Source organism: Octopus bimaculoides, mitochondrion (assembly GCF_001194135.2).
Source record: "Octopus bimaculoides mitochondrion, complete genome".
NCBI lineage: Eukaryota > Metazoa > Mollusca > Cephalopoda > Octopoda > Octopodidae > Octopus > Octopus bimaculoides.
This window is the reverse complement of record NC_029723.1, coordinates 1-15,704: the sequence shown is the minus strand read 5'-3', so window position 1 is coordinate 15,704 and position 15,704 is coordinate 1. Positions and strand designations below refer to the sequence as shown.

At 24.0% G+C, this 15,704-nt stretch overlaps 13 protein-coding genes and 24 non-coding genes across 37 annotated transcripts; 22 read left to right on the top strand and 15 right to left on the bottom strand. All coding sequences in view use genetic code 5, as the record gives it.

Annotated features, from left to right (window-relative positions):
* Positions 1 to 713: 713 nt before the first annotated feature.
* On the top strand, positions 714 to 785 carry trnE-uuc. Its single transcript has one exon. It is a non-coding gene; the product is annotated as a tRNA-Glu (tRNA).
* trnG-ucc lies at positions 785 to 853 on the top strand. The gene has a single exon. It is a non-coding gene; the product is annotated as a tRNA-Gly (tRNA).
* Positions 854 to 870: 17 nt separating this feature from the next.
* trnQ-uug lies at positions 871 to 938 on the top strand. Its single transcript has one exon. It is a non-coding gene; the product is annotated as a tRNA-Gln (tRNA).
* trnW-uca lies at positions 939 to 1,004 on the top strand. Its single transcript has one exon. It is a non-coding gene; the product is annotated as a tRNA-Trp (tRNA).
* Positions 1,005 to 1,070, top strand: trnY-gua. The gene has a single exon. It is a non-coding gene; the product is annotated as a tRNA-Tyr (tRNA).
* trnC-gca lies at positions 1,071 to 1,136 on the top strand. Its single transcript has one exon. It is a non-coding gene; the product is annotated as a tRNA-Cys (tRNA).
* Positions 1,137 to 1,141: 5 nt separating this feature from the next.
* On the top strand, positions 1,142 to 1,209 carry trnM-cau. The gene has a single exon. It is a non-coding gene; the product is annotated as a tRNA-Met (tRNA).
* Positions 1,210 to 2,160, top strand: A3275_gr01. Its single transcript has one exon. It is a non-coding gene; the product is annotated as a 12S ribosomal RNA (ribosomal RNA).
* On the top strand, positions 2,161 to 2,228 carry trnV-uac. The gene has a single exon. It is a non-coding gene; the product is annotated as a tRNA-Val (tRNA).
* A3275_gr02 lies at positions 2,229 to 3,580 on the top strand. Its single transcript has one exon. It is a non-coding gene; the product is annotated as a 16S ribosomal RNA (ribosomal RNA).
* Positions 3,581 to 3,646, top strand: trnL-uag. The gene has a single exon. It is a non-coding gene; the product is annotated as a tRNA-Leu (tRNA).
* trnL-uaa lies at positions 3,646 to 3,713 on the top strand. The gene has a single exon. It is a non-coding gene; the product is annotated as a tRNA-Leu (tRNA).
* ND1 (NADH dehydrogenase subunit 1) lies at positions 3,714 to 4,655 on the top strand. Its single transcript has one exon. The coding sequence runs from the start codon at positions 3,714 to 3,716 to the stop codon at positions 4,653 to 4,655; it is 942 nt and encodes a 313-aa protein (YP_009239895.1).
* Positions 4,656 to 4,659: 4 nt separating this feature from the next.
* Positions 4,660 to 4,726, top strand: trnP-ugg. Its single transcript has one exon. It is a non-coding gene; the product is annotated as a tRNA-Pro (tRNA).
* A 1-nt stretch (position 4,727) lies between these two features.
* Positions 4,728 to 5,240, top strand: ND6 (NADH dehydrogenase subunit 6). The gene has a single exon. It carries the CDS (start codon positions 4,728 to 4,730, stop codon positions 5,238 to 5,240), a length of 513 nt encoding a protein of 170 aa, YP_009239894.1.
* On the top strand, positions 5,233 to 6,372 carry CYTB (cytochrome b). Its single transcript has one exon. The coding sequence runs from the start codon at positions 5,233 to 5,235 to the stop codon at positions 6,370 to 6,372; it is 1,140 nt and encodes a 379-aa protein (YP_009239893.1).
* trnS-uga lies at positions 6,363 to 6,435 on the top strand. The gene has a single exon. It is a non-coding gene; the product is annotated as a tRNA-Ser (tRNA).
* Positions 6,436 to 6,440: 5 nt separating this feature from the next.
* Positions 6,441 to 6,505, bottom strand: trnT-ugu. Its single transcript has one exon. It is a non-coding gene; the product is annotated as a tRNA-Thr (tRNA).
* A 5-nt stretch (positions 6,506 to 6,510) lies between these two features.
* ND4L (NADH dehydrogenase subunit 4L) lies at positions 6,511 to 6,807 on the top strand. The gene has a single exon. The coding sequence runs from the start codon at positions 6,511 to 6,513 to the stop codon at positions 6,805 to 6,807; it is 297 nt and encodes a 98-aa protein (YP_009239892.1).
* On the top strand, positions 6,801 to 8,147 carry ND4 (NADH dehydrogenase subunit 4). Its single transcript has one exon. It carries the CDS (start codon positions 6,801 to 6,803, stop codon positions 8,145 to 8,147), a length of 1,347 nt encoding a protein of 448 aa, YP_009239891.1.
* A 6-nt stretch (positions 8,148 to 8,153) lies between these two features.
* Positions 8,154 to 8,216, top strand: trnH-gug. Its single transcript has one exon. It is a non-coding gene; the product is annotated as a tRNA-His (tRNA).
* ND5 (NADH dehydrogenase subunit 5) lies at positions 8,217 to 9,909 on the top strand. Its single transcript has one exon. A coding segment is annotated over exon 1 (1,693 nt).
* trnF-gaa lies at positions 9,910 to 9,977 on the top strand. The gene has a single exon. It is a non-coding gene; the product is annotated as a tRNA-Phe (tRNA).
* On the bottom strand, positions 9,945 to 10,695 carry ATP6 (ATP synthase F0 subunit 6). The gene has a single exon. A coding segment is annotated over exon 1 (751 nt).
* A 1-nt stretch (position 10,696) lies between these two features.
* ATP8 (ATP synthase F0 subunit 8) lies at positions 10,697 to 10,852 on the bottom strand. The gene has a single exon. It carries the CDS (start codon positions 10,850 to 10,852, stop codon positions 10,697 to 10,699), a length of 156 nt encoding a protein of 51 aa, YP_009239888.1.
* A 1-nt stretch (position 10,853) lies between these two features.
* trnD-guc lies at positions 10,854 to 10,919 on the bottom strand. The gene has a single exon. It is a non-coding gene; the product is annotated as a tRNA-Asp (tRNA).
* Positions 10,918 to 11,604, bottom strand: COX2 (cytochrome c oxidase subunit II). Its single transcript has one exon. It carries the CDS (start codon positions 11,602 to 11,604, stop codon positions 10,918 to 10,920), a length of 687 nt encoding a protein of 228 aa, YP_009239887.1.
* An 11-nt stretch (positions 11,605 to 11,615) lies between these two features.
* Positions 11,616 to 13,148, bottom strand: COX1 (cytochrome c oxidase subunit I). The gene has a single exon. It carries the CDS (start codon positions 13,146 to 13,148, stop codon positions 11,616 to 11,618), a length of 1,533 nt encoding a protein of 510 aa, YP_009239886.1.
* On the bottom strand, positions 13,116 to 14,157 carry ND2 (NADH dehydrogenase subunit 2). Its single transcript has one exon. A coding segment is annotated over exon 1 (1,042 nt).
* trnS-gcu lies at positions 14,158 to 14,226 on the bottom strand. Its single transcript has one exon. It is a non-coding gene; the product is annotated as a tRNA-Ser (tRNA).
* On the bottom strand, positions 14,225 to 14,575 carry ND3 (NADH dehydrogenase subunit 3). The gene has a single exon. It carries the CDS (start codon positions 14,573 to 14,575, stop codon positions 14,225 to 14,227), a length of 351 nt encoding a protein of 116 aa, YP_009239884.1.
* On the bottom strand, positions 14,576 to 14,641 carry trnI-gau. Its single transcript has one exon. It is a non-coding gene; the product is annotated as a tRNA-Ile (tRNA).
* Positions 14,642 to 14,706, bottom strand: trnN-guu. The gene has a single exon. It is a non-coding gene; the product is annotated as a tRNA-Asn (tRNA).
* trnR-ucg lies at positions 14,706 to 14,770 on the bottom strand. The gene has a single exon. It is a non-coding gene; the product is annotated as a tRNA-Arg (tRNA).
* trnA-ugc lies at positions 14,771 to 14,839 on the bottom strand. The gene has a single exon. It is a non-coding gene; the product is annotated as a tRNA-Ala (tRNA).
* trnK-uuu lies at positions 14,839 to 14,906 on the bottom strand. Its single transcript has one exon. It is a non-coding gene; the product is annotated as a tRNA-Lys (tRNA).
* An 18-nt stretch (positions 14,907 to 14,924) lies between these two features.
* On the bottom strand, positions 14,925 to 15,704 carry COX3 (cytochrome c oxidase subunit III). Its single transcript has one exon. The coding sequence runs from the start codon at positions 15,702 to 15,704 to the stop codon at positions 14,925 to 14,927; it is 780 nt and encodes a 259-aa protein (YP_009239883.1).

Here is a 15,704-nt window from a genome sequence, read left to right as displayed (position 1 = left end):
TTTTGGTCTGTTGACAAAATTTGGCCAAATTTGGATGTATGATCAAAAAAAGGCACATTTTTGTCAAGAGAATGGAGGGGGGGGAGGGGCTTTTAAAAATATTTATTATATGTATATATTATATATATTAATTTATAGATATTTGTTGTTAGTTGAAATCTCCGTTGGTTTGTAAAAATAGATAATTAAAAATGTCGATAAGGATCATTAAAAAATAATAGTACATAATTATTATTATTAGATTTAATAAGATTATTAAAATATTTATAAAGTACATAATTATTTATATTGTTCGTTGGTTTAATACAATGTATTGAAATTATTATTTATGTAGTTAATAAATTGAATATTTATGTCTGTGGTTGTTGATTTTTATACTTAGCTGTAACTCAGAATATATAGATTAAATGTTGTTTTGGTTATTATTAATTATATAAATGTTATATAAATATCATTAATAATAATTAATCTTAAATAACTTTAAATTAATTGTTTTTGATTATAAAATAAATTTATTAAATTTTATGATGTAATTAATAGTGGTTAAATTTATTGTTTTGGTGTTTTTAAAAGATATATATATATTTAAATATATAGTTTTTTAGATTATTGAGTTATACTAGTTGTGTAGTATATATATAATAATTGTATAGTATACGTAATAGTTGTGTAGTATATATATAATAATTGTATAGTATACGTATTTGTTGTTAGTTTTTGTGGTGTAATTTTTGCACGAGAGATTTTCAATTTTTAGGAATAATTAAATAATGTTATCAAAAATGTTTTATTAGTATATTAGTATGGTTGTTTTCCAAACAATTGGTTTAAATATAATGATTTAAATAAAATAATTTGAAAATGAATTTGTATAATTTGGTGTATGGGCATATAAAGTTTTGATCTTTAAGGAAAAGGTTCAAGTCCTTTTTTTGTAAAGAGTTTTAAGTTAAATAAACTATAAGTTTTCAAGACTTATAATAAATAATATTATTTAAATTCTGTGTGAGGTGGTCGAAATTTTTAGTCGGTAGATTGTAAATCTATTTATAAGTATATTACTTTCTCATGGTTTTATATTTTATTAAAAATATTAAATTGCAAATTTAAAGATACATATATTAATGTTAAAACTTATATAGATAAAGTAAGCTAATTAAGCTATTGGGTTCATACCTCGAAAATGGATTTTGTATTGTCTCTTTATTATATATAAATAATTTGACTTTGGTTTTTGTTTTGGTTGTTGTAATTTTATACATGTTAGGTTTATTATATATATATATATATATTGTTCGTTTATATATTGGGGTTTGTTATGTTTTTGTAATTTGTTTAATATTAATTACAAAATTATTTATAATTTAATTATTAAATGATATTTAATATAATGGTTAATATTTTCAGTATATTAATTTATACAATGAATGAGAGTTTTATATAGAAATTACGAGTTATGATTGGATAAATTTGTGCCAGCATCTGCGGTTATACATATAATTAAAATTAAAATGTTTTGGTTGAAAGTAAAGTAAGATGTGATTAATTTGAGAGAGTTTTATGATTAATTTTTTGGTAAAATTTTAAATTAATTTGTTTATTATTTGTTTCTTTAATATTGATACTTTGAAATTTTTAAAATAAACTAGGATTAGATACCCTATTATTTTTTAATGTAAAAATTGATTTTGTTTACCTAAGTATTATGAAGATAATTTAGTAATTTGTTATTATATTTATTTAAAACTTAAAAGGTTTGGCGGTTTTACATATCCAGTTAGGGGAATTTGTTAATATAATTTGATAATCCACATTTTAAACTTACTTCTTTTTGAATTATATATAACAGTTTATATATTGCTGTCGACAGTTTATATTTTAAGAATAAAAGAACTTTTAAATTTTTTGGTTAGTATGTCAAGTCATAATGTAGCTGATAAAGAAGGTTTAATGAATTACTTTGATTTATTTTGTTTATTATCCGGATAATAAATATTAGGTTTATTAATAAGGTGGACTTAATAGTAAATTTAATTATTAGTATGAATAGTTGAATATGGTTTTGTAAAGTGTACATATCGCCCGTCACTCTTGTTGGTTAAATAAGATAAGTCGTAACATAGTAGAAGTAATGGAAATTGTTTCTGGTGAATATATTTACAAAAATTAACATAATTGTAATGTGTCTCACTTACGTTGAGAGGATAATTTAAATAAATTATTTTTGAATAAATTAAATTTAAGTGTTTATATGGATGGTTATTATAATATATATATAAAAGTTTTTATAGTAAAGTAGTGGGTATGGAAATAATTTTTTGGTTGTACTGAAGAGGATAGATATTAGGATTTTAAGTATAGTAAAATTTAAATTTTGTACCTTTTGTATAATGGTTTGATGATATTATTAAGTATATATTTATTTCTCGAAATACAAAGATTTATTTGCTTTAATATATTATTATATAATTAGTTAACGTGGTATAGTTATTATTTTAAAGGTAAATGGTAGTGAAATGTTATTCGGTTTGTATGGTAGCTAGTTTATTTATTTTTACATTTTAGTGTTAGTTAAAAATTAATTATATAAGTAATTTTTTTTTGATTTAAATATTGGGGGATAAGCTTCATATATAGGGTGTAAGAAAGTTTTTAATATTAAATAGTTAATTAAAGTTGAATTAATATTTTTTCTTGGTTGGTATATTAATATACTATATTTGGTAAATTTTTTTCTTTATGATTAATTAAATAAATTTCTTTAAATTATGGAGAGAAAAATATAATGTTAAAATGAGTATTATTTTGTTGAGTATATTTATTAATTTATAAATAAATTAATAATTAAAATTTAAGGTTATATATATAAATATACATATTTTGAATTAAGTAGAATTAAGGAATTCGGCAAATGATAATTTCGCCTGTTTATCAAAAACATGTCTCTTTGAGTTTTTTTAATAAAGAGTTGGGCCTGCTCGGTGATTAATATTTAACAGCTGCGGTATTATAACTGTACTAAGGTAGCATAGTAATTTGCTCTATAAATTGGGGCTAGAATGAATGGTTTGACGAAAATTTAACTGTCTCTATTTTATTTATTAGAAATTAATTTTTATAGTGAAAAAGCTTAAATTATTTAAAGGGACGAAAAGACCCTATTGAGCTTATATTATTTATTAAATTATATAGTTATAGTTTATTATAAATTAATTTTGATTGGGGTGATCAAGGAATAAATTTTATTATTATATAACTTCCTTAGTTAAAATAGTTTTTGGAAAAATAAACCAAGTTTTTTGCTTAGAAGATAAGTTACCATAGGGATAACAGCGTAATTTTTTTTGAGAGTTCATATTGAAAAAGGAGATTGCGACCTCGATGTTGGATTAAAATTAACCTTAAGGTGTAGAGGCTTTATTAGGTAAATCTGTTCGATTTTTAAAATTTTACATGATCTGAGTTCAAACCGGCGAAAGCCAGGTTGGTTTTTATCTTTTAAATTGTTTTTTTTATTTGATTTAGTACGAAAGGATTAATTGTGATTAATTATATTAATTAATTTTTTAAGATTATATAAATAAAGTTGGCAGAGATATGTGAATAATTTAGAATTATTTTATAAAAGTATAGCTTTTACTTTATATTAAGGTGGCAGATTAGTGTGAAGGATTTAAGATCCTTTTATGAAAAGTTTATTTTTTCTCTTAATAATGTTTGTTGATTTGGTTTCTTATATAGTGTCATGTATTTCTGCATTATTGGCGGTTGCTTTTTTTACATTGTTGGAGCGAAAAGGGTTAAGATATTTTCAGATACGTAAAGGGCCTAATAAAGTGGGTTTAATAGGATTACCTCAACCTTTATCAGATGCAATTAAATTATTTAGTAAAGAATATATTAAACCTACTATAGTTAATTATTTTCCTTTTTTAATTTGTCCATTTTTGAGTTTATTTTTTGCTTTATTTTTGTGAATATTATATAATAGATATTTTTTTGTAACTATAGGTGGAATGAGAATAATAATATTTTTGTGTATTTCTAGAATTGGTGTATATACTGTAATGGGGGCTGGGTGATTTTCTAATTCTAAGTATGCTTTATTAGGATCTGTTCGTGCGGTTGCTCAAAGAATTTCTTATGAGGTAAGAATGTCTTTGATTTTAATAAGTTGTTTATTATTAGTAGGAAGGATTAATTTAGTAAGTTTATTGAAATATCAATATATTTGTTGAATTTTTTTTGTTAATTTTTTTATATTTATAATGTGGGTAGTATCAATAATTGCGGAGACTCATCGTGCTCCGTTTGATTTTGCTGAGGGTGAATCAGAGTTAGTTTCTGGATTTAATGTGGAGTATGGGGCGGTAGGGTTTGCTTTAATATTTATAGCTGAATATGGAAATATTTTGTTTATAAGGTTTTTGTGTGGAGTTATATTTTTTGGGGGAGGATTTTTAGGAATTTCTATGGGGTTTTCTATATCATTGGTTATAAGGTTATTAAGATTTTTATTTATTTGAGTTCGAGCAAGTTATCCACGATATCGATACGATTTATTAATATATTTAATTTGGAAAAGTTATTTACCATGTGTATTAATAATTTTGATGTTTGTTGGGTTTTTTAGAAAAATAATATTTTATTTTTAGTTTTCAAAAGATAGTTTAATTAAAATAATAACATTGGAAGTTATAGATTAAAATTATATTTTATTTTTTGATATGGTGTTAATATTAATATTTGCTTTAGGTTTTTCTATTATTAGTATATTAATTGTTTTAATTCAACCTTTGAGGTTGGGGTTTTTGATTATATTAATTAGGATTTTTATAAGAGTTTTAATTTCTTTTTTTGTTTATTCTTGATATGGGTATATGTTATTTTTGGTTTATGTAGGTGGTTTATTAGTGATATTTATATATATTATTAGTCTTATTCCTAATTTAATTTTTTTTTCTAAAGGTTTAATTATATATATATTGATTGGTATTGTAAGATTTTTTTTTATAAATATAATTTCTATATATTGATATTTAGATATAAATGTGATGGTTATGAAGATAATAGAGATTAAGATTTTAAGGTTGGGTATATCTAGGTTGTTAATAAGAGGATTTAATTTTTGTTGTTATGTATTTTTAGGAATTTTATTGTTATTAATTTTAGTAAGAGTTGTTAAAATTTGTTATTATTGTGAGGGTCCATTACGTGTATTTAAATATAAATATGCTTAGTTCATTGCGGAAAACTCATCCTGTGTTACAAATTGTAAATGGGGCATTAATTGATTTACCATCACCTGTAAATTTATTTATTTGATGAAATTTTGGTTCTTTGTTAGGATTGTGTTTAATAATTCAGTTAATGAGAGGTATTTTTCTTGCTATACATTATACATCCTGTATTGAATATTCATTTGATTCTGTAATTCATATTATACGAGATGTTAATTATGGTTGAGTATTACGATATGTACATGCTAATGGTGCTTCTTTTTTTTTTATTTGTTTATATATACATATTGGTCGTGGGTTATATTATGGATTATATATAAATGTTTATACTTGGAATGTTGGGGTGTTGTTATATATTTTGGTAATATTAACTGGTTTTGTGGGTTATGTATTACCTTGAGGTCAAATATCATTTTGAGGGGCTACGGTAATTACTAATTTGGTTTCTGTTGTTCCATATGTGGGGGAAATTTTAGTATATTGAATTTGAGGGGGATTTTCTGTTGATAATGCTACTTTAAGTCGGTTTTTTTGTTTTCATTTTTTATTTCCGTTTATCATTGTGGGGTTGGTTATTTTACATTTTTTGTTTTTGCATGAGAAAGGTTCAAGTAATCCATTAGGATTAAATAGGGATTTAGATAAAATTCCTTTTCATCATTATCATAGCTATAAAGATATTTTAGGGTTTCTTGTAATATTATTTGCTTTAATTGAATTAAGATTGTTGTTTCCAAATATATTGGGTGATGCTGAAAATTTTATTCCTGCTAATCCTTTAGTTACTCCTATTCATATTAAGCCTGAATGATATTTTTTGTTTGCTTATGCTATTTTACGTTCAATTCCTAATAAATTGGGAGGTGTGGTTAGTTTAGGTATATCTATTATTGTATTATTTATTTGTCCTTTTTTACATGTTAGAGGGTGTATAGGGTTATGTTATAATTTTTTAGGGCAGTTTTGTTTTTGATTTTTAGTAGGTGTATTTTTTATTTTAACTTGGATTGGAAGTTGTCCTGTAGAATATCCATATGAAATGATTGGTCGAATTTTTAGGGTTATATATTTTGTTTGTTTTTTAATTCGACCTATTTTAGATATAGTATGAATATATATATTAGATTATTAGGTTATATTGGATGATTATGGGTTTTGAAAACCTATTATAAGTGTTCGATTCACTTGTAACCTTAATATAGTTATAAAAATATATTATTTAATTTTGGTTTACAAAACCAATGTTTTAGTTAAACTATTATAACTTTATATGATTATAAATAATTGTTTATTGATAGGAATATATATGTATATATGTGGATTATTTGTATTAATATTTCAATGAAAGCATATTTTAAATATTTTATTGGGTTTTGAAGTATTGACATTAAGAGTTTTTTCTATATTTTTTTTTTCTGTAGGTATAGTTAGTTTAAATTTTTATTTAGTTGTTGTTATAATTGTTTTTGGTGTTTGTGAAGCTACTTTAGGGTTATCATTATTAGTTAGTTTTATTCGATTACATGGAAATGATTACGTTTTAAGATTAAGGGTTTATAAATTGTAGGTATATTAATGAGAATTATAATATTATTATTTATAAATTTTTGGTTAAAGTGGGAGTTGCGTTTATGATTTATAATAGGTTTTAGTTTTATAAGGTTAAAATATTTAAATGTTGGTTATAGAGGGGTTTGTGAATTTTATTTTTTTTTTGATAAAAGATCAAGGGTTTTGATTTTGTTAAGGTTTTGGACAAGTAGATTGATATTATTATCTAGTTATAAGTCTGTAAAGAGAGTAAATAATAAAGTTGGTTTTTTTTCTTTATGTGTATTATTATTATGTTTTGTAGTAGTTATATTTTTTTTGGTGGAGAATTTAATTGTATTTTATTTATTTTTTGAAATTTCATTAGTACCTACTTTATTATTAATTTTGAGTTGGGGGTATCAACCTGAACGTTTGCAGGCTGGAATATATATAATATTATATACAGTTAGAGCTTCATTACCTTTATTATTATGTTTATTATTATTGGGATATCGAGAGGGGTCTTATAGAATAAGATTAATTAGATTACTATTTGTTGGTGATATTAGTTTATATTGGATTGTGGGTTTATTATTAGCTTTTTTAGTAAAATTGCCTATTTATTTTTTTCATTTGTGGTTGCCTAAAGCTCATGTGGAAGCACCTATTTCGGGATCTATAATTTTAGCTAGGGTGTTATTAAAATTAGGAGGATATGGAATTATACGTTTTGTAGGATTATTTAAAATTTTGGGGAGGGTTTATATAATTATATTGCTTGTTGTATGTTTATGAGGGGGTTTATTAACTTCTATAATCTGTGTTGGTCAAAGGGATATAAAAAGATTAATTGCTTATTCTTCAATTGGTCATATGGGGGTTATGTTAGCAGGAATAATTAGAGGGTTTATTGTTGGTTGAGAGGGGGCTATTTTAATAATGATTTGTCATGGATTGTGTTCTTCAGGTTTATTTTGTTTAGGTAATTTAATTTATGAAAAAATTAATAGTCGAAGTTTATTTTTATGTGGAGGTATAATTAATTATAATCCTATAATAAGATTATTATTATTTTTGTTGTGTATTTGTAATATAGGAGCCCCTCCATTTATTAATTTGGTTAGGGAAATTATATTATATATTTCTATATATATATATAGTATTTATTTATTATTTTTTGTTTTAATAATGGTGTTTTTAGGGGGTTTATATAATTTGATTTTTTATGTTAGTATTGATCATGGGCAGATGATAAGGTTTATAAAAGTTTTAAATATTAATAAAAGAAATGAAAATTTATTATTACTTTTACATATTATTCCTTTGTTAATATTTATTTTAAATATCGGGTATGTTAGAAGAATTGTAATTTAAATTTAAGTAAAATTAGTTTATAAAAAATACTAGGTTGTGGGCTTAGAGAAAAAGTTAATTTATTTTACTATGGGTAAATTAAAGTTAGAAATTTTTTTTAGTATTATTTTAATGTCAGTTTCTTTTTTTTTGATTATTGTATTTATGTATTTAGTTTTAAATAATTGTAGTTATGTTATTTCGTGAGAAATTTTTAATGTTATAAGGTTATTTATTGAGTTGGATATTTTGTTTGATTGAGTAAGTTGTAGATTTAGAAGATTAGTTTGTTTAATTTCTGGGTCAGTATGTATTTTTAGTGTTAGATATATAAAAGGAGATATTAATATTAATCGATTTATAATAGTATTAATGTTATTTGTTTTATCTATAAATTTTTTGATTTTTATTCCTAGATTTGTTAGATTAATTTTAGGGTGAGATGGGTTAGGTTTAGTATCATTTTGTTTGGTAATTTATTATCAAAATAGTAAATCATTAAGTGCAGGTATATTAACAGTGCTAATAAATCGGGTTGGAGATTGTTTTATTTTAGCTGGAATTAGAATTATATCTTTATTGGGGCATTGAAATTATTTATGTATTTGACAATTTTGGTTGTTTGATGTTTGTATAATTTTTGTAGTTATTGCGGGAATAACTAAGAGAGCTCAGATTCCATTTAGAAGATGATTGCCTGCTGCAATGGCTGCACCTACTCCTGTTTCAGCTTTAGTTCATTCATCAACTTTGGTTACAGCTGGAGTATATTTATTAATTCGATTTTATAATTATTTAATTGAGGTGAGTTTTTTTTGTTATTTTATAGTATTTATTTCAGTTATAACTACTTTTATATCAGGGGTTTGTGCTATTTATGAATATGATATAAAAAAGATTATTGCTTTGTCTACTTTAAGACAATTAGGGGTTATAATAATATCTTTAGGTATAAAAATACCTATATTGGCTTTATTTCATTTATATACACATGCTATATTTAAAGCTTTATTATTTTTGTGTGGTGGTAATATTATTCATTGTTATAGGGGAATACAGGATATTCGTGATATTAAGGGAGTAAAATATAGGTTACCTTTCACTAGAATTGTCCTTAATATTTCAAATATAGCATTGTGTGGATTTCCTTTTTTGGCTGGATTTTATTCAAAAGATCTAATTATTGAGGTTTTATTGAGTAGGGATATAAATATGCTAGTTGGTTTATTAGGAATATTTGGGGTTTGTTTAACTATATTATATTCTATACGTATATCTATTTATGTAGTGTGAGGAGATGTAAAAAGGTTAATTTATGAAAATAATAAAGATAATGATTTGTATATAATTATATCAATAATGATTTTATGTATTGGTGCATTGTTTGGGGGATTTATATTACAAAATGTTGTTTTTTGTTTTAATGAAGTAATTATTTTACCTTTATTATATAAAATATTAGTTATATTATTATTGTTAACTAGTATATTATTATCTTTTAGAGTGTGAAATGGAAGTGTATCCAAAATTAAATATGGATTAATATATTGATGTAATAGTAAGATGTGATTTATATCTTCTTTGAGAGGATATCCTTTTTTACTAATAGTAAAAAATATTAGAAATATAAATTTAAAATTGGTTGATATAGGATGATTAGAGTTAATAGGGGGTCAAGGTATACTTATTTTAATTAAAAAAATTATATATATAATGGAGTGATGAATGATTGTTTTATTCAATATTAATATTATTATTATTATTTGTATTATTTTTGTTATATACTTAAATAGCTTAAATAAAAGAGCATAACATTGAAGGTGTTAAGGTAATGATAAATATTTTTAAGTGAGTATACATAAAAGTTGTGTTTTATCAATTGATGATTATCAGAATATAAAGTAATTAATAAGGAGAAAATATAACCTTGAATAATAGCAATACCAATTTCGAAAATGAAGTAACCAATTTGTACTAATAAAACGATTGATGTTGATAAAATGGATATATTAATTAAGGAAAATGATAAAAAGTCACCAATTAAAGTTAAAATAATATGTCCAGCTCTAATGTTAGCTGCAATTCGGATTGCTAAAGTTAATGGTTGAACTCTAATTCTTATAATTTCAATTAAAGGTAAAAAAGGAATTAAAAATGAAGGAGTACCTGAAGGTATTAATGATGCGAGAGATGAATATCTATTATTATGATATGAGGATAAAATTAATCTAAATCATAAAGGGAATGAAAGGGAAAAGGATATAGCTAGGTGTCTAGTAGTACTAAAAACATAAGGGATTAATCCTAAAAGATTAAAATTAATAATTATTAAAAATAATGATGAGATGATTAGTGAAAATCCTCCTAAATTATTTCTAAAAGATCGAATAATTTGAATATTAATAATTTGTTTTGGAATTATAAAAGAAGAATTGAAAAATGAAGGAAAAATTCAAAAGGAAGAATTAATAAAAAATAGAGATCATAAGGATAAAATTCATGTTAAAGAATGTAAGTATAAGGTTGTTGAATTATGATCATCAAATGAAGAAAAAATATCTACTATCATTTTATCAGTTATATTTTCTTTTTTTTGTTTTTATTTTTTGATTTATTAAGTTATATTTGTTTTTGTTATTTCATCATATAATAGATGAATTAAGTAATAGAAGAAATCAAAATAGTAAGAATAATATAATTCAATTTAGGGGAGAAAGTTGAGGCATATAAAAAGTACTATATAAAATAGTAATTTAAATTTGACAAATTTATGTTATAATTAACTAACTTTTTATGTATTTATACTTAATAATCAGTTATTAAAAGTATTTATATTTACAATTTCTAATGTGATAGGTATGAATGAGTGATTTGCTCCACAAATTTCAGAACATTGACCATAGTATAATCCAGGACGATTAGAATATAAATTTAATTGATTGAGTCGACCTGGAATAGCATCTACTTTAATTCCCAGAGAGGGAACTGTTCAGGAGTGAATTACATCAGCTGATGAGATGATTATACGAGTATTTGTTTTTATTGGAATAATTAGATGGTGATCTGTTTCTAGTAAACGAAATGAACCTTCATTTAATTCATTTAAAGGAATTATATAAGAGTCAAATTCAATACTTATAAAATCTGAATATTCATAGCTTCAGTATCATTGGTGACCTAGTGCTTTGATTGTAAGTAGTGGGTTGATAGATTCATCTAATAAATATAATAATTTGAGAGAGGGGAGCGCTAAAAATAATAAAATAATTCTAGGGACGATTGTTCAAATTGTTTCGATTTTTTGTCTTTCTGTAATTATTAATGAAGAAAATTTGTTTGTTATTAATAAAATTGTAATATATATAACTAAAGTTAAAATGATGGTAAGAATAAATATTGAGTGATCATGAAAAAAAATAAGTTGTTCTATAAGTGGTGAATTTGCGTCTTGAAATCCTAGTTGTCCTCATTGGGTCATAATATTTAAAATTAAATGAATAAAGCTCCAGTTTCTATTTGATTATGAAAATCAACTGGGAGTCGATTATCTCATTCTAATGATGTATTTAGGTGATTAGATCAAATAATTGTTCGTTGGGAGATTAATCTTTCTCATACAATAAATATGAAAAATATAATTGAGGTTAGTGATAAGAGTGATCCTATAGATGAGAGTATGTTTCATTTTGTGTATGAATCAGGATAGTCTGAATATCGTCGTGGTATACCTGCTAATCCTAAAAAGTGTTGGGGAAAAAAGGTAATATTTACTCCAATAAATATTATGTAAAAGTGGGATTTAGTATATTGTTGGTTTAAAGATAAACCTGTAATTAAAGGGTATCAGTGAGTAAAACCTGCAAATAGAGCAAAAACTGCTCCTATAGATAAAACGTAATGGAAATGTGCAACTACATAATATGTATCATGAAGTATAATATCTAATGATGAGTTGGATAAAACAATTCCGGTTAATCCTCCTATAGTAAATAAGAAGATAAATCCTAATGATCATAACATAGGAGGGGTATATTTAATAGGAGATCCATAAATGGTTGCTAATCAACTAAAGACTTTAATTCCTGTAGGAATTGCAATGATTATTGTAGCAGCTGTAAAGTATGCTCGTGTATCTACATCTATTCCAACTGTAAATATATGATGGGCTCAAACAATAAATCCTAAGAGTCCAATTGATAATATTGCATAAATTATGCCTAGTCTTCCAAAAGTTTCTTTTTTTATAGAATAATGTGAAACAATATGGGAAATTATACCAAAACCTGGTAAAATTAAAATATAAACTTCTGGGTGACCAAAGAATCAAAATAAGTGTTGATATAAAATTGGGTCTCCTCCTCCTCTTGGGTCAAAGAAAGTGGTATTAAAATTTCGATCAGTTAAAAGTATTGTAATTGCTCCGGCAAGGACTGGTAAGGAAAGTAATAATAAAATTGCAGTAATAAATACTGATCATACAAATAATGGGAGTCGTTCTATTAGTATTCCTTCTCATCGTATATTAATGATAGTTGTAATAAAATTAATAGCTCCAAGAATAGATGAGATACCAGCTAGATGTAGTGAAAAAATAGCTAAATCAACGGATGGACCTATATGAGCTAAATTTCTTGAAAGAGGAGGGTATACGGTTCATCCGGTTCCTACACCTCTTTCTACTGCAGCTGAGGATAGTAATAAAGTAAGAGAGGGTGGTAGAAGTCAAAAACTTATATTATTTATTCGTGGAAATGCTATGTCTGGGGCTCCTAATATTAAGGGAACTAATCAGTTGCCGAATCCTCCAATTATAACGGGCATAACAAGGAAAAAGATTATTACAAATGCATGGGCTGTGACAATAACATTATATAATTGATCATCATTGAGAAGAGATCCTGGTTGACCTAATTCTGTTCGAATTATTAAACTTAAAGAGGTACCCAAAAGTCCTGATCAAATTCCGAAAATAAAATATAGTGTACCAATATCTTTGTGGTTTGTTGAGAATATTCATCGCATATAAGAATATAGGAATGAAAATGATAGTTCCCAATAAATTAAAACATATAATTGATTTTATATTTATAACTATTTTATTTATTTTAAATGTATGAAATGATTTGATTATTATTAGTATAATTAAGTTTAAGTAGAAGTATAATCTAATGAGAGTTCCAATAAATAATATTAATGATAACAGAATTATATCTATATTTAAAAGTGAATTTAGAATTATTAATTTTGATAGAAATCCTAATGTTGGGGGAATACCTGCTAGTGATATAATTAATATTATAATAAAAATATTTTCTTTATTTATAAGTATGTTTTGTTCTGTTAAAGAATATGTAAATAAAGTTGATTTTATGGAAAAATTAATAAATATGGGGAGAATGATGATTCTATAAATTAATAAATATATAAATATAAGGGAGTTATTAGTAAAACAGATTGGTAATATTCATCCTAAATGAGAAATAGATGAATAAACTATAATTAATTGTAAGCTAGATTGATTAATAGCTTGAATTCTACCTAGAATTGAGCTAATAAAAGCTGATGAAATTATAATAATATAATTGGAATTAATAAAAGATAGTATAAATAGTGGTGCTAATTTTTGTCAAGTTAAAATTAAGAATAGTATTATTCATCTTATTTGTTTACATATGGATGGTAGTCAAAAGTGAAATGGAGCTCTTCCTAATTTAGTTAACAATGAAATAATTATAATAGATGAAAATATTGAGTTATTAAATATTGAAAATATAGAAATTGATGATATATATATAAAGATTGATCTTCTAATAAATAAAGATGATCTTATTGATTGAATAATAAAATATTTTATTGATCTTTCAATTTCAAAATTTTTAGATTTAATATTTATTAATGGTAAAATTCCTATTAGATTTAATTCTAATCCTATCCATATTATTAATCAATGAGAGGATGATAATGATATAATTGTACCTATAATTAGTATAATTATGAATATAAAATTAGCAGGAAAAAATTTATTGTTCATAAAGAGTAGTACAATTATGAATTGCTCATAATAAAGTTAGCAGCTTTATTATATAACATTATTACTCTTATATTCAATCTAATGATCCTTGGTTTCATTCATGTAGTAAACCAATAATTAAAATAATAAGAAAAATTATCGTAGATGATAAGTAAATAATTGATGGAGAAAATAATAAATTAATAATTATTGGTATTAATAGAATAATTTCTACATCAAAGATTAGAAAAATGACTGCTAATAAAAAAAATCGTATAGAGAAAGGAGAGCGAGTATATCATGAAGGATCAAATCCACATTCAAAAGGAGAATTTTTTTCACGGTTTTTGTAGGCTTTAAATATAATTAAGGAGCTAATAATTAATAGAATTATATTAAGTAAAATAAGGAAAAGAGAAAAAAAAAAGAGTGAATACATAAGTATAGAAGATAAATTCTTATAATTTATAACATCAATATAATCCGTTCATTCCGGCGCTATACTCCAGTGAAGAAAAGTTTTTCAATTTTTTAATTAACAGTTAAATGCCTCTATTTGGCTTTTCACTGAAACAAGGGTAATAAAATACCTAGATATGGGTCGAAACCATATATGAAAATTCATTTCTTGGATTGGTATTAAATAATTTAGATTATTTCTTTTTAATTGCAAGTTAAATTTTCTTATATAAAATATAATACCATTAAGGATTTTAATAATCATGTCTAGATTAAAAGTCTAGTGCTTATTTGATTTCAGCCACTTAATAAAATAAAATTAATTTTTATTATGATCCTCATCAGTATACAAAAGTATATAGAAATAATCATACAACATCTACAAAATGTCAATATCAGGCTGCAGCTTCAAATCCAAAATGATGTGAAGAGGAAAAATGATTTATTAAAATTCGTAATAAACATATGAAAAGGAAAGTTGATCCAATAATTACATGAAGTCCATGAAACCCAGTTGCTACAAAAAAGGTTGAACCATAAATTCTATCTGAAATAGAAAATGATGCTTCTATATATTCTAATATTTGTAGAATTGTAAAGTAAAATCCTAAGGAGATGGTAATGATTATGGAGTGAGTTGCGGATTTTAGATTATTATTTATTAGTGAATGATGAGCTCAGGTAACGGATACACCTGAAGCTAATAGAATTGCTGTATTGAGTAGAGGGATTTGGAATGGATTTAATGGGAAAATATAAATAGGTGGTCAACAAGATCCAATATCTATATTTGGAGCTAAACTTCTATGAAAATATGCTCAAAAAAAAGCAAAGAAAAAACATACTTCTGAAATAATGAAAAGTATTATACCTCATCGTAATCCATTATATACTTTAGATGTATGAAAACCTTGAAATGTTCTTTCTCGAATAATATCTCGTCATCATTGAATTATTGTTAAAATTATAAGTAATAATCCAAAAAAGATAAGAGAATTTTCGTAGTTGTGAAATCATGAAGAGAGTCCTGTTGTTAAAAATAAAGCTCTTATAGATCCTGTTAATGGTCAGGGTCTAAATTCAACTAAATGGAAGGGATTTCGAGTCAT